Source organism: Pristis pectinata, chromosome 7 (assembly GCF_009764475.1).
Source record: "Pristis pectinata isolate sPriPec2 chromosome 7, sPriPec2.1.pri, whole genome shotgun sequence".
In the NCBI taxonomy this organism is placed as follows: Eukaryota; Metazoa; Chordata; class Chondrichthyes; order Rhinopristiformes; family Pristidae; genus Pristis; species Pristis pectinata.
This window is the reverse complement of record NC_067411.1, coordinates 3,594,547-3,610,838: the sequence shown is the minus strand read 5'-3', so window position 1 is coordinate 3,610,838 and position 16,292 is coordinate 3,594,547. Positions and strand designations below refer to the sequence as shown.

At 49.5% G+C, this 16,292-nt stretch overlaps 1 protein-coding gene across 1 annotated transcript in view; it reads right to left on the bottom strand.

Moving 5' to 3' along the window:
• Window positions 1-10,526: 10,526 nt before the first annotated feature.
• c7h5orf34 (chromosome 7 C5orf34 homolog) overlaps window positions 10,527-16,292 on the bottom strand; it is a 52,728-nt gene continuing 46,962 nt past the window's right edge. Inside the window, exon 14 of the mRNA XM_052020347.1 lies at window positions 10,527-10,637. Within this exon, the coding sequence (XP_051876307.1) occupies window positions 10,627-10,637 (11 nt within the window). The 3' untranslated portion in view covers window positions 10,527-10,626. The remainder of the gene's footprint in view (window positions 10,638-16,292) is intronic.

Genomic DNA, 16,292 nt, shown 5'->3' with positions numbered 1-16,292 from the left:
TGCAGCCAGTCAGAATGCTCTCCACCGTACATCTGTAGAAATTTGTAAGAGTCTTTGGTGACGTACCAAATCTCCTCAAACTCCTAATGAAGTAGAGCTGCTGGCCTGCCTTCTTCGTGATTGCGACAATGTGTTGGGCCCAGGATAGATCCTGAGATGTTGACACCCAGGAACTTGAAGCTGTTCACCCTTTCCACCGCTGACCCCTCAATGAGGACTGGTCTGTGTTCTCCCGACTTCCCCTCCTTAAAGTCCTTGGTCTTGCTGACATTGAGTGTGAGATTGTTGTTGTGACACCACTCAACCAGCCGATCTATCTCACTCCTGTACACCTCCTCGTTGCCATCTGAGATTCTGCTAACAACAGTGGTGTCATCGGTGAATTTATAGATGGCATTTGAGCTGTGCTTATCCACACAGTCATCAATGTAGAGAGAGTAGAGCAATGGGCTAAGCACGCATCCTTGAGGTACGTCTGTGTCTATGTCCCTTATGATTTTATACACCTCTATAAGATCACCCCTCATTCTCCTAAGCTCCAGTGAAAAAAGTCCCAGCCTGCTCAACCTCTCTCCATAACTCAGTCCCTTGAGTCCCGGCAACATCCTCATAAATCTCCTCTGCATTCTCTCCAGCTTCCGGGAAGGGCGGTGTAAAACTGGCTCGGACAAATGCAACTCGGCAGAACAAGAGTGAAAGAAAGACTTGGAGACACCAGAGACGGCAGACACTGGAATCTGGAGCAACACACAACCTACTGGAGGAACTCAATGGGTCGAGCAGCATCTGTGGGGGGAAAGATTTATCAGTCGAAACCCTAAATCAGGACTGAGAGTGGAGAGGGGAGAAGGGCGGTATAAGGGGGGGGGGGGGGGGGAGATAAAACACAGAACGGTACAGCACAGGTACACGCCCTTCGGTCCACTATGTCTGTGCCAACCATGATGCCAAGTTAAATTAATCCCATCTGCCTGCACACGGTCCGTATTCCCTGCCTGTTCATGTGTCTGTCTAAACGCCTCTTAAATGCCTCTGTCGTATCTGCCACCCCTGGCAGCACATTCCAGGCACCCACCATTTTCTGTGTAAAAACCTTGCCCTGCACATCTCCTTTGAACTTTCCCCCTTCACCTTAAATGCACATCCTCTGGTGTTTGACATTTTGACCCTGGGTAAAAGACTCTGTCTACCCTGCCTATGCCTCTCATAATTTTATAAACCTCTATCAGGTCTCCCCTCAGCCTCCGATGCTCCAAAGAGAACAACCCAAGTTTGTCCAACCTCTCCTTATAGCACATGCCCTCGAATCCAGGTAGCATCCTGGTGAACCTCTTCTGCATCTTTCTTCAGTGCAAAACACAGCACACCGACAACTTGACTGGATTAAATGCCACAGGGGTCTGTGACTAGTGGCGTTCCTCAGGGATCTGTACCGGGACCTCTGTTGTTTGTGATGTATATAAATGACCTGGGTAAAAACGTGGATGGGGGGGGCGGGGAGGGTTAGTAAGTTTGCAGACGAGATGACGATTGGTGGTGTTGTGGACAGTGTAGCAGGTTGCCAAAGGATACAGCGGGATATATATTTCAGTCGCAGAAATGGACAGGGAAATAGCAGTTGGAGTTTAATCCAGCCAAATATGAGGTGTTGCACTTTGGGAGATCAAGTGTAAAGGTACAGTACACTGTGAATGGCAGGACCCTTAACAGTATTGATGTACAGAGGGATCTTGGGGTCCAAGTCCATAGCTCCCTGAAAGTGGCTGCACAAGTTGATTGGGTGATGGATGATTACCTTTATTAGTTGGGGCACTGAGTTCAAGAGTCAGGAAGTTATTTTGCAGCTTTATAAAACTCTGGTTAGGCCGCATCTGGAGTATTGCATTCAATTCTAGTCACTCCATTACAAGAAGGACGTGGAGGCTTTGGAGAGGATGCAGAAGAGGTTCACCAGGATGCTGCCTGGATTAGAGGGTACATGCTATAAGGAGAGGTTAGACAAACTTGGGTTGTTTTTTTTCCAGAGCGGTGGAGGCTGAGGGGAGACCTGATAGAAGTTCCTAAACTTATGAAAGACATAGATAGACTAGACAGTCGGTACCTTTTTCCAAGGGTCGAAATGCCTAATACCAAAGGGTGTGCACTTAAGGTGAAAGGGGGAAAGTTCAAAAGAGCGCGGGGCAAGTTTTTTACACAGAAAGCGGTGGATGCCTGGAATGTGCTGCCAAGGGTGGGGTTGGAGACAGGAACAATAGAGGTGTTTAAGAGGCTCTTAGATAGACACATGAATGTGAATAGAATGGTGGGATATGAACCATGTGTAGGCAGAAGGGATTAGGTGCCAATTGCTTAATTACTTCAGCACAACATCGTGGGCAAAGGGCCTGTTCCTGAGCTGTACTGTTCTATGTTCTAATTTCTCTTATTTACAGCCCTAAATAACAACACTGTGTAACACGTATAATCTGCGTCAGGAATATAAAATCCTTGGGATCCCCGGTTTCAATGTCAAAGTCAAGGTTGAGTTTATTTCCATGTGCACAAGTCCATGTGTGCACAGGTGCAATGAAAAACTTACTTGCAGCAGCGTCACAGGCACAGAGCATCAGATAAGCAGCATTCACAAGGAAAACATAAACACAAATTGTACGCAATATTCACAAGAAATAACACAATTAGAACAAAAAAAAAGTCCATTTTGTGCAAAGTGATCATAGTGTTGCTGTACTGAGGAGGTGATCAGGGTTGTGCCGGTTGGTTCAAGAACTGAATGGTTGAAGGGGAGTAGCTGTTCCTGAACCTGGTGGTGTTCCTCATTGCTGTGCACTATTTTTAACCCCAGCTGGAACTGGCTGCTGTCAAAGTAAATAACCCATTTCATATGAACAGCTTGCTGGTGTGGGTTATGAACACCAGATGATCCTGGATGAATTCAGACTGGGCAACCATCCAGCCCCCACATTCAGATAATGATCATGAACTGCCTGCTCTTACTGTGTTGGCACTGGACCCAGAACTGTGCCCTGCTTAAAATGCCTTAGTAGTCCTCACACCCTTCCTTCAGCATCAATACAAGGTATTTGTCCTCAAGGATTACATTTCTTATCACATGAGAGGCCTCGGGAGAACTTCCGTGGGGTTTGACATGACTTCAGGAGGTCCAAAGCAATTTGCGGTCAGCAAAGTTCTCTCTGTTGCTGAGGCAGTGGAAGAAGTGCAGTGGCCAATTTGCAGTCACCAAAATGCTGATTGGGGTATAATTCCTGCCTAGGACCCTGGTGAGAGCTTTCTTTCATTTCCAATTAATTCTAATGTGATCTTTTACATCCAGCTGAGAGAGCAAACCAGGCTATGGATCAGGATCTCATCCAAAAGGGCGGAATCTTTGACAGTTTGGCACTGACTGGGGATCTCAGACTGGAAACTGTGCCCAAGTCTCTTAGATGGGGACAAACTCACAACTGATAGAAGTTTATAAAATTTTGGAGGGGTAGATAGTCAGAGTCCGTTTTCCTAGGGTAGAAAGGAGGAAAGTTTAGAGGAGGCGTGCAGGACAGGTTTTTTTACAGAGTGGTGGGTGCCTGGAACGGACTGCCAGGGGAATGGGTGGAGGCAGATACGATAGTGGTGATTAAGAGGCTTTTAGACAGGCACATGAATGTGCAGGGAATGGAGGGATATGGCTCAAGTGCAGGCAGCTGGGATTAGTTTAACTTGGCATCGTGTTTGGCACAGACATGGTGGGTCAAAGGGCCTGTTCCTGCGCTGTCGTGTTCTATGTTCTGTGTCCAACTCAAGAGGCTCTAGGGGGCCAAGGACAAAACTTCATTTTCACATGCACAACTTATACCCAGGAGTACATAGTTGTTTGAAAGTGGCGACACTGGTAGACAAGGTGATGAAGACAGTTGGCATGTTTGCCTTCATCAGTCAGGGCACTGAGCACAGGAGTTTCTTAAACTTTAAGCTTTAGTTATACAGCACGGTAACAGGCCCTTCCGGCCCAAGGAGCCTGTGCTGCCCAATTACACCCATGTTAACCTACTAACCTGTACATCTTTGGAATGAGGGAGGAAACCGGAGCACCCGGAGGAAACCCACGCAGACACGGGGAGAACGTGCAAACTCCTTACAGACAGCGGCCGGAATTGAACTCTGATTGCTGGCGCTGTAGTAGCATTACACTAACTGCCACACTACCGTGCCGTCCTACAGAGGGTTGAGACATCTTGTTGCAACAGTACAAGTTGTTGGTGAGACCACTTGGAGCACTGTGTGCAGTTCTGGTTGTCCAGCTATCAGAAGGATGTGATTAGCTGGAAAAGGTGCAAGAAAGATTCACGAGGATGTTACCGGGACTGGAGGACGTGAGTTATAAGGAGAGATTGGATAGGCTAGGGCTGTTTTCCCTGGAGTGTAGGAGGCTGAGGGTGACCTTATAGAGGTATATAAAGTCATGAGGGGTGTAGAATAAAGCATCTTTTTCCCAGGGCAGTAATGGCCAATACCAGAGGACCACCCATTAAGTGACTGGAGGAACGTTTAGGGGGGATGTCAGAGGTAGGTTTTTTTTACATAGAGAGTGGTGGGTGCCTGGCACACACTGCCAGGGGTGGTGATGGAGGCAGATACGATAGGGACGTTTAAAAGACTCTTAGATAGGCACATGGATGTAAGAAAATGGAGGGTTATGGGCTGTGTAGAAGGGAAGGGTTAGATTGATCATGGAGTAGGTTTACATAGGTCAGCACAACATCGTGGGCTGTACTGTTCTATGTTCTATGTTCTAGATAAGGTGAAAGATCACAGTCTTTTTCCCAGGGTCGAGAAGTCTAAAATTAGAGGGGCACAGGTTAAGGTGAGAGGAGAAAGGACCTGAGGGCAACTTTTTCACACAGAGAGTGGTGGGTGTATGGAATGAGCTGCCAGAGGAAGTGGTAGAGGCAGGTTCAATTATAAAATTTAAAATATATTTCAACAGATACATGGATAGGCAAGGTTTAGAGGAATACAGGCCAAACTCAGGCAAATGGGATGAGCTCAGACAGACGTCATGGTCGGCATGGACAAGTTGGGCCAAAGGGTCTGTTTCCGTGTTGTATAACTTCATGACTCTGTGACACAGAGCAGTTTCTCAGAATCAGAACCAGAATCAGGTTTATTATCACTGATAGATGACGTGATATGTGTTGTTTTGCAGCTGCAGTACAGTGCAAAGACAGAAAATTACTATAAATTACAAAAATAAATAATTCTTGTAAAAAAGGAATAATGAGGTAAATGGAGTGTCTGCTTGAATTAGTGCCCAGGAGCATTTTTTCCACAGCACAGACTGCGGGTTTTAAACCACACCAGGATTTACAACACAATCTTGGCTGCCCAAGTGCAGTGCTGAAGGAGTGCTACACCATCGCTGGTTCGGTCTTTCACATGGAAGTTACATCACAGGACAATGCTGTCGTACAATGCTGATCTCCCAATGAAAAGCAAGAAATCTGCAGATGTTGGAAATCTGAAGTAAAAACAGAAAATGCTGGAAACACTCAGTAGGTCAGGCAGCATCTGTGGAGGGGGAACACAGAAATGGCGAAAGGTTAATTCTGTTTCTCTTTACACAGATGTTGCTCTCAGCATTTCTGATTTACTCCCAGTTTCCTACCCTCCTTACATACCCTTTTCAAATGCCCCTCTTCAAGTAATTAGCTAATTCTCTTTTAAATAATGTTGGAATGTCTGACTCATGTTGTCAACTGTTCCATGGTCGAAGAAATGTTGCAAGCCCTCGACTGCATGGCAATGGTGAATAATGCCTTCTTGCTATTAAGTCATCAGTTGCTTGAAATATGTCACTGCTGACCTAGAAAAGGTTATACTCATACAACACAGCAGGAAGCAAACCGGGCCACTGGCCCTGTGTCTTCCTTCGAAGGAGTTATCCATCTATTCACATTCCCCTCTGCATCCTCCAGACCCAGCAAGTATCTCCATGTCAAGCATCTAACTCCCTTTCAAAAACCCACTGGCAAATCTGGAGTACAGGTGCGTAGTTCCCTTAAAGTGGAGTCATAGGTAGACAGGGCAGTGAAGAAGGCGTTTGGCACGCTCTGGCCTTCATGTCAGGGCATTGAATATGGAAGTTGGGAGGTTATGCTGTGATTGTACAAGACATTGGTGAGGCCACACTTGGAGGATTGTGTTCAGTTTTGTTCACCCTGCTATAGGAAGGATGTGATTGAACTGGAAAGAGTGCAAATAAAGATTTACGAAGATGTTGCCAGGACTCGAGGGACTGGGTTATAGGGAGAGGTTAGGCAGGTTGGGCCTTTACTCCTTGGAGCATAGGAGACTGAGTGGTGATCTCACAGAGGTATATGAAATCACAAAGGGCATGGATAGGGTGAGCGGTCTTCGGTCCAGTGTTGGGGAATCGAAAACTAGAGGTTTTGAGGTAAAAGGTTTAATAAGAACCTGAGGGGCAACTTTTTTTACACAGTGGGTGGTAGCTTGATGGAACCAGCTGCCAGAGGAAGTGGGTGAGGCAGGTACAGTAGATACATTGAAGAATGTATCTACTGTACCTGGACAGTATCTACTGTACTGTACGTGGACAGGTATATGGATGACAAGAGTTTAGAGGCATATGGGCCAAGAGCTGGGAAATGGGATTAGTTTAGAAGGGAATAAAGAGAAGCAGGGATTAGCAAAACTAATAGTTAGACCAAGGGTTAAGGTTCGAAACAGTGTGATTGCTATTCGTCCTTGGGTACAGCTGCACCTTGGAGCACATTGTGCTGGGAAAGAAAGGGAGACTTGCAAGAACCTCTGTTAATTAAATCTGAAATGTCTCTGAAAACCACTGTGGAACATTTGGTGAAGTATTCTAAAATTAATCTGATTAACACTAACCTTATAAAACCAAAGTCAGGATGAGAGGAGGGCAGGACCAATTGATCTGATCACAGAAGAAGAGAAGAGACATTGGTTCAATTAACACCCCTGGACCTGGGGAAATGTTTGAATAAGCCAAAGATATCTGTTGTGCTTGATCCTGTATGTACATTAGAAGTATATAAACAGGGGGAAACTGTGCTTGGGCAGAGCAGTCTCAGAGACTTTCTGGTCTGTTCTCCTGATTAATCAATAAAGCTACTCTCTACTACTCTGGACGTCTTGATTTTATTTTGCCTCCACAGCTTGAATGTAGATCTTGGTCAGCACGGACATGATGGGCCAAAGGGCCTTTCTCCGTGCAGTACAACTCTGTGACTCTCTAACTCTATCTACTCTCTATCACACGTTCATTCTGCAAGTGCATTCCTAAACTTCTCATCACTTCCAGGAATTAATTTTCTGATAATCTTTGGTTGTATTGAAAAATTAAAAGAAACTCAGAGGTTCTAGGATGAACCGTGACTCCTTATTCCTGATTCCATTCCAATGAATCATCACTGTTAGGTTTACTTTGATCTAAAATCTTCCCCATAACAAGCTGGCCTAGACTGCACCCGTTATTCCAGCTCTGGACCACCATCTTTTATGTTCAATGCAACAAGCAAAGAGTCGTTCTCATTCCGTACAGATGTATAAAGAATGTCAGGGCAGGAATAGGAAAGGTGGCCTGATCAGACAGCCCCATTGAGTAGAACATAGAACAGTATAGCACAGTACAGGCCCTTCGGCCCACAATGTTGTGCCGACCGATACAAACCTACTCCATGATCAATCTAACCCCTTCCTACACAGCCCATAACCCTCCATTTCTTTTACATCCATGTGCCTATTTAAGAGTCTTTTAAACGTCCCCATTGTATCAGCCTCTACCCCCACCCCCAGCAGTGCGTTCCAGGCACCCACCACTCTCTGTGTAAAGAACCGACCTTTGACATCTCCCCTAGATTTTCCTCCACTCACCTTCAATGGATGTCCTCTGGTGTTGGTAAAAAGGTGCTGGCTGTCCACTCTACCTTAGCATCCTGAGGAAGTAGAGTTGCTGGTGCCCTTTCTTGGCCGTGGAATCTAGGTGGTTGAACCAGGACAGGTTGGTGATGTCACTCCCAGGAACTTGAAACTCTCAACTATCTCAACCTCAGCACCGTTGATGTAAACAGGAACATGTACACCGCCCTCTTCCTGAAGTCAATGACCAGCTCTTTTGTTTTGCTGACATTGAGGAAAAGGTTATTGTCATGACACCACGTCACTAAGTTGTCTGCTTCCTGTACTCCGACTCATTGTTATTTGAGATACAGCCTACTACGGTGATATCATCTGTAAACTTGTAGATGGAGTTAAAGCAGAATCTGGCCACACAGCCATGAGTGTTTAGGGAGTAGAGTAGAGGGCTGAGGACACAGCCTTGTGAATCTACAAAACACACACCGGTTCCTCTCAAACCTGTGACCACAACACTCCAAGGACAAGGGCAGCAGCTCAAGGGAACAACAGGAGCTACATGTTCAATTTTGATTTTTTAAAGATTCTTTTTTTGATTTAGATCCACAATTCCTCTCCATGACTGACACCATCCTGGATTTGAACAATCTCCCCATTCCTGGGTCTAAATCCTGGAAATTCTACCCAATAACTCTGGGATTACTTTAGCCCATGGACAGCATTTCAATTCTGCATCTCAGCATTCCTTCCCAAGGTCAGTTAGGGAGGTGGAAAAAATGATGGCCTTCTCTACAAATATCTCAGAAATGAATTTAAAATATCTTTAAGTAATTCCAGATAAACTACAATAGGGTTTTGTTACAAACCCTGGATGATTCAGGGTCTCTCCTTGGGTTCACTGATCCGAGTCGATCCCATGAACAGTGAGTGTTTTATTTTCTTTGGGCGATGACTCACGGTGCTGGATCTACCTACACTACAGAGTAACTCAACCTTGGAAGGGCCTCACTTTTTACAATCTGAACTAGATGCTTGTGCCTTTTGCTCAGATCTTTGATATTTAAAAGCTCCTTGAAGAACGTAGAACATAGAACAGTACAGCACAGTATGGGCCCTTCGGCCCACGATGTTGTGCTGACCTATATAAACACCCACTCCACAATCAATCTAACCCTTCCCTTCTACACAGCCCATAACCCTCCATTTTACATCCATGTGCCTATCTAAAAGTCTTTTAAATGTCTCTATTGAATCAGCCTCTACCACCACCCCCAGCAGTGCATTCCATGCACCCACCACTCTGTGTAAAGAACCTACCTCTGACATCTCCCCTAAACTTTCCTCCAATCACCTTAAACTAATGTCCTCTGGTATTGGCCATTGCCATCCTGGAGAAAAGGTGCTGGCTGTCCACTCTATCTATGCCCCTCATAATCTCATACACCCCTATCAAGTTGCCTGTCATCCTGCATCGCTCCAAAGAGATAAGCCCAAGCTCGTTCAACCTTTCTTCATAAGACATGTTCTCTAAACCAGGCAGCATCCTGCTAAATCTCCTCTACACCCTCTCTAAAGCTTCCACATCCTTCCTATAATGAGGTGACCAGAACTGAACACAATATTCCAAGAGTGGTCTAACCAGAGTTCTATAGAGCTGCAACATTACCTCGCAGCTCTTGAACTCAATTCCCCGACTAATGAAGGCCAACACACCATAAGTCTCCTTAACCACCCTATCAACTTGTACAGCAACTTTGAGGGATCCATGGACTTGGACCCCAAGATCCCTCTGTTCCTCCACACTGCTAAGAATCCTGCCATTAACCTTCTACTCCACCTTCAAGTTCGATCTTACAAAGTGTATCACTTTATACATATCCGGATTGAACTCCACCTGCCACTTCTCCACCCAACTCTGCATCCTGTCTACGTCCTGTTGTAATCTACGACAACCTTCTACACTATCCACAACACCTCCAACCTTTGTATTATCAGCAAACCTACTAACCCACCTTTCCACATCCTCATCCAAGTCATTTATAAAAATCACAAAGAACAGGGGTCCCAGAACAGATCCCTGCGGAACACCACTGGTCACCAACCTCCAGGCAGAATACTCTCCATCTACTACCACCCTCTGCCTTCTGTGGGCAAGCCAATTCCAAATCCACACAGCCAAGTATTGGTATTGGTTTATTATTGTCACTTGTACTGAGGTACAGTGAAAAACTTGTCTTACAAACTGATCGTACAGGTCAATTCATTACACAGTGCAGTTATATTGAGTCAGTACAGAGTGCATTGATGTAGTACAGGTAAAAACAATAACTGTAAAGAGTGTCACAGCTACAGAGAAAGTGCAGTGCAATAAGGTGCGAGGTCACAACAAGGTAGATCGTCAGGTCAGAGTCCATCTCATTGTATAAGGGAACTGTTCAATAGTCTTATCACAGTGGGGTAGAAGCTGTCCTTAAGTCTGGTGGTACATGCCCTTCAGGCTCCTGTATCTTCTACCGACGGAAGAGGAGAGAAGAGAGAATGTCCCGGGTGGGTGGGGTCTTTGATTATGCTGGCTGCTACACCAAGACAATGAGAGGTAAAGACAAGAGTCCAAGGAGGGGAGGCTGGTGTCCGTGATGCGCTGGGCTGTGTCCACAACTCTCTGCAGTTTCTTGCTGTCCTGGGTAGAGCAGTTGCCGTACCAAGCCGTGATACATCCAGATAGGATGCTTTCTATGGTGCATCTGTAAAAGTTGGTGAGAGTCAAAGGGGAGAAACCTAATTTCTTTAGCCTCCTGAGGAAGTAGAGGTGCTGGTGAGCTTTCTTGGCCATGGCTTCTACGTGATTTGACCAGGACAGGCTGTTGGTGATGTTCACTCCCAGGAACTTGAAGCTCTCAACCCTCTTGACCTCAGAAACATTGATGTAGACAGGTGCATGTACACCGCCCCCTTTCCTGAAGTCAATGACCAGCTCTTCTGTTTTGTTGACATTGAGGGAAAGGTTGTGCCCCATGACTTACTGGATGAGTCTACCATGGGGAACCATGTCAAACTCCTCACTAAACTCCATATACACCACATCCACCGCTCTAGCTTGATCTATTTGTTTTGTCACCTCCCCAAAAAACTCAATTAGGCTCATAAGGCACGACTTGCCCCTCACAAAGCCATGCTGACTATCCCCAATAAGACTATGCTTCACCAAATGTTCGTAAATCCTGTCCCTAAGCATCCTCTCCAATAGTTTGCCCACCACTGATGTAAGACTCACTGGTCTATAATTCCCAGGATTATCCCCACTACCTTTCTTGAACAAGAGAACAACGTTTGACATCCTCCAATCCCCTGGTACCACTCCTGTGGCCGGGGAGGACACAAAGATGTAAGCATCCATGGTGATCACAGGATCCATGGCCCTTCTAGGAGATGCAGAGGTGTTGGTGAGTTGCCTCCTTGAACAGTGACAGTCTGTGTTTTTTATTACGTGTTTTTTTTTCAGCATCTGTCTATCACTCTCAAAGCCAGCATTTTTTCCCCATCCCTAGCTGCCCTTGAGAAGGTGAGGTAGGGGAGTTCCAGGATAGGGGAGGCCAAGTGACAATATAAGTTAGGATGGTGTGTGACTTGCAGGGGAACCTGCAGAGAATGGTGTTCGTATATGTCACTGAACCCTTATCCTTCTTGATGGCGGAGAGCTTGGGTTTGGGGGGTATGTCAGAGTAGCCTGATAAACAACTGCTGTGTATTTTATAGATGGCACTAGATAGAGTCATAGAGTTATACAGCACAGAAACAGTCCCTTCAGCCCAACTGGTCCATTCCGACCAAGATACCCCACCCAAACTAGTCCCGTTTGTCAGTGTTTGGCCCATATCCCTCTAAACCTTTCTTATCCATGTACCCGTCCAACAGTCTATTACAAGTTGTTATTGTACCTGCCTCAACCACTCCCTCTGGCAGCTCGTTCCAGATAGGTACCACTGTTTGTGTAAAAAAGTTGTCCCTCAGGTTCCTATTAAATCTCTTCCCTCTCACCTTAAACCGATGCCCTCTAGTTCTTGGTTCCCCAACCCTGGGGAAGAGACTGAGTGCATTCAGCCTGTCTAGGCCCCTCATGATTTTCAAGTCCTAGCCTGTCCAACCTCTCCCTATAATTCAGGCCCTTGGTAGGTTGGTGAATGGGGCATTAATTAAGCAGGCTGCTTTGTCCTGGATGGTGTTGAGCTTTAGAGAGTTGTTGGTACTACTCTCATCAGTCAGGCATTGAGTACAGGAGTTGGGACGTTATGTTGCAGTTGTATAGGTCGTTGCTGAGGCCGCACTTGGAGTACTGTGGACAGTTTTGTCACCCTGTTATAGGAAAGATGTGGTTAAACTGGAAAGAGTGCAGAGAAGATCTATGAGGATGTTGCCAGGACTGGAGGGCCTGAGTTATAGGGAGAGGTTGGCCAGGCTGGGTCTTTATTCCTTGGAGCGTAGGAGAATGAGGGGCGACATTATGGTAGTTTATAAAATCATGATGGACATAGATAAGGTGGATGGTAACAGTCTTTCCCCCAGGGTAGGGGAGCCCAGAACTATGGGGCATAGATTCAGGGTGAGAGGGGAAAGATTTAAAAAGGACTTGAGCAACAACTTTTTCACGCAGAGCGTGGTGAGTATATGGAACGAGCTGCCAGAGGAAGTGGGTGAGGCAGGTACAACAGTGTCATTTAAGAAGCACTTGGATAGGTACATGGAGGGGCGGGGCCTGGAGGGATATGGACTGAATGCAGGAAATTGGGACTAGCTGGGTGGCACCGTGGGGCACCGTGGTTGGCATGGACTGGTTGGGCTGAAGGGCCTGTATCCGCGCTGTATTGCTCTATGACTCTAAGTGGTGGTAATACGTAACAGGTGGTGACAAAAGCCCATAGGATTCAGAACTATTTGGTGAATTAGATTGAAAATTGGCTTGGTGAAAGGAGGCAGAGGGTGATGGTCAACAGTTATTTCTGTGATTGGAGGCCAGTGACCAGTGACGTACCACAGGGATTGGTGCTGGGGTTTTACACCTTAACAATCTGGATGTGATTTTAAGAAATGATTCATAAGTCTGCAGATAGCATGAAAGTTTTTGAGGTATAGAGCCAGGAAATGCTGGAAGAAGTCAGCAGGTCAGGAAGTATCTTTGGAAAGAGAAACTGCCACCGTTTCAGGTTTGTAACCCTTCATCTGAACTGAACCATTGACCGTTCCTCTCTCCACAGACGCTGACGGACCTGCTGAGTGTTTCCAGCATTTTGTTTTTATTTCAGATTTCCAGCATCTGCAGATTTTTTGAGTTTCAAAAATTGTTGGCGTTGTTGATAGTGAGGACAGTAGTTTCCAGTTACAGAACAAGACTGATGAGTTGGTAAGGCTGGCAGAGGAATGGAGGATGAAATTTAATCCTGAAAACTGTAAACTGATGCATTTTGGGAAGATTAATAAGACTTGGATATACACAAATAGCAAGACTTTTGGAGGTACTGAAGAACAGAAAGACCTTGGTGTACGTGTCCAATAATACCTGAAGGCACATATAGATTTCCGGGCCATGCCATCTTCTCACAGCTACCATTGGGCAGGAGGTACAGAAGCCTGAAGTCCCACACCACCAGGTTCAGGAACAGCTACTTCCCTTCAACCATACGGTTCTTGAACCAACCGGCACAACCCTAATCACTACAGTTTAGCAACACCATGACCACTTTGATCACTTTGCACTAAAATGGACTTTATGCTTTTTTGTTCTAATTTTGTTCTTTCTTGTAAAAATTGCACATAATTTATGTTTTTCTTGTGAATGCTGCTTATCTGATGCTCTGTGCCTGTGATGCTGCTGCAAGTAAGTTTTTCATTGCACCCGTACATACATGTACTTGTGCGTGTGACAATAAACTCGACTTTGACTAACGTGGTTAAGAAACTCTACAGGTTATTTGCGTTACTTCGCTGGGGCATAGAATATAAAGCAGGGAGGATATGGTACAACTTTATAAAACATTGGTTAGACCACAGCTGGAGTCCCGTGTACAGTTGTGGTCACCACGCCATAGGAAGGATATAAATGCACAGGAGAGGGTACTGAGGAGATTCACCAGGACGTTGTCTGGGATGGATCGGTTCAGTTATGAGGAGAGACTGGAGAGGCTGGGTTTGTTTTCTGTGGGGTAGAGTAGGCTGAGGGGGGACCTGGTTGATGTAAAAAATTACGAAGGTAGATAAGAGAAACTTCTCCCAATGCAGATCTCTATAACCAGAGGGCATAGGTTTAAGGTAAAGGGTGGGAAATTTAGACAGGATTTGAAGTATTTTTTTTAACCCACAGGGTGATTGGAATCTAGAACACACTGTCAGAAAGATTGGCTTATTGGAACTGGAATTAGTTTATTATTGTCACGTGTACCGAGATACAGTGAAAAGCTTTTGTGTGCATGCCATCCAGACAGATTATTCCGTACATAAGTACATCGAGGTAGTAAAAAGGAAAACAGAATGCAGAATAAAGTGTTACAGTTACAGAGAAAGTGCAGTGCAGGCAGACAAATAAAGTGCAAGGGCTATGACGAGGTAGATTAGGATAGGACCTTTGAGTCCTTGTTGTCCACGGGGATGGTATTGGAGGGTGGCGAATGTTGTCCCCTTATTCAAGATAGGTAGTAGGGATAGTCCAGGGAATTACAGGCCGGTGATCCTTACGTCTGTGGTGGGTAAGCTGTTAGAAAGGATTCTAAGAGATAGGATCTATGAGCATTTAGAGAATCATGGACTGATTAGGGACAGCCAGCATGGCTTTGTGAAGGGAAGACCTTGCCTCACAAGCCTGATAGGTTCTTTGAGAAGGTGACCAGGAAGATTGATGAGGGTAGTGCAGTGGATGTGGTCTACATGGATTTTAGTAAGGCGTTTGACAAGGTTCCGCATGGTAGGCTTCTTCAGAAGGTCAGAGGCCAAGGGATCCAGGGAGGCTTGGCCGTGTGGATTCAGAATTGGCTTGCCTGTAGAAAGCAGAGGGTTGTGGTGGAGGGAGTGCATTCGGATTGGAGGGCTGTGACTAGTGGTGTCCCACAGGGATCGGTTCTGGGACCTCTACTTTTTGTGATATTTATTAACGGCTTAGATGAGGGGGGGAAGGCTGGGTTAGCAAGTTTGCAGATGGCACAAAGATCAGTGGTGTTGTGGATAGTGTGGAGGGCTGTCGAAGCTTGCAGAGGGATATTGATAGGATGCAAGCTGGGGGGGTGGGGGGGGGTGGGGGGGGGGGGGGGGGGGGGGGGGGGGGGGGGGGGGGGGGGGGGGGGGGGGGGGGGGGGGGGGGGGGGGGGGGGGGGGGGGGGGGGGGGGGGGGGGGGGGGGGGGGGGGGGGGGGGGGGGGGGGGGGGGGGGGGGGGGGGGGGGGGGGGGGGGGGGGGGGGGGGGGGGGGGGGGGGGGGGGGGGGGGGGGGGGGGGGGGGGGGGGGGGGGGGGGGGGGGGGGGGGGGGGGGGGGGGGGGGGGGGGGGGGGGGGGGGGGGGGGGGGGGGGGGGGGGGGGGGGGGGGGGGGGGGGGGGGGGGGGGGGTGGGGGGGGGGGGGGGGGGGGGGGGGGGGGGGGGGGGGGGGGGGGGGGGGGGGGGGGGGGGGGGGGGGGGGGGGGGGGGGGGGGGGGGGGGGGGGGGGGGGGGGGGGGGGGGGGGGGGGGGGGGGGGGGGGGGGGGGGGGGGGGGGGGGGGGGGGGGGGGGGGGGGGGGGGGGGGGGGGGGGGGGGGGGGGGGGGGGGGGGGGGGGGGGGGGGGGGGGGGGGGGGGGGGGGGGGGGGGGGGGGGGGGGGGGGGGGGGGGGGGGGGGGGGGGGGGGGGGGGGGGGGGGGGGGGGGGGGGGGGGGGGGGGGGGGGGGGGGGGGGGGGGGGGGGGGGGGGGGGGGGGGGGGGGGGGGGGGGGGGGGGGGGGGGGGGGGGGGGGGGGGGGGGGGGGGGGGGGGGGGGGGGGGGGGGGGGGGGGGGGGGGGGGGGGGGGGGGGGGGGGGGGGGGGGGGGGGGGGGGGGGGGGGGGGGGGGGGGGGGGGGGGGGGGGGGGGGGGGGGGGGGGGGGGGGGGGGGGGGGGGGGGGGGGGGGGGGGGGGGGGGGGGGGGGGGGGGGGGGGGGGGGGGGGGGGGGGGGGGGGGGGGGGGGGGGGGGGGGGGGGGGGGGGGGGGGGGGGGGGGGGGGGGGGGGGGGGGGGGGGGGGGGGGGGGGGGGGGGGGGGGGGGGGGGGGGGGGGGGGGGGGGGGGGGGGGGGGGGGGGGGGGGGGGGGGGGGGGGGGGGGGGGGGGGGGGGGGGGGGGGGGGGGGGGGGGGGGGGGGGGGGGGGGGGGGGGGGGGGGGGGGGGGGGGGGGGGGGGGGGGGGGGGGGGGG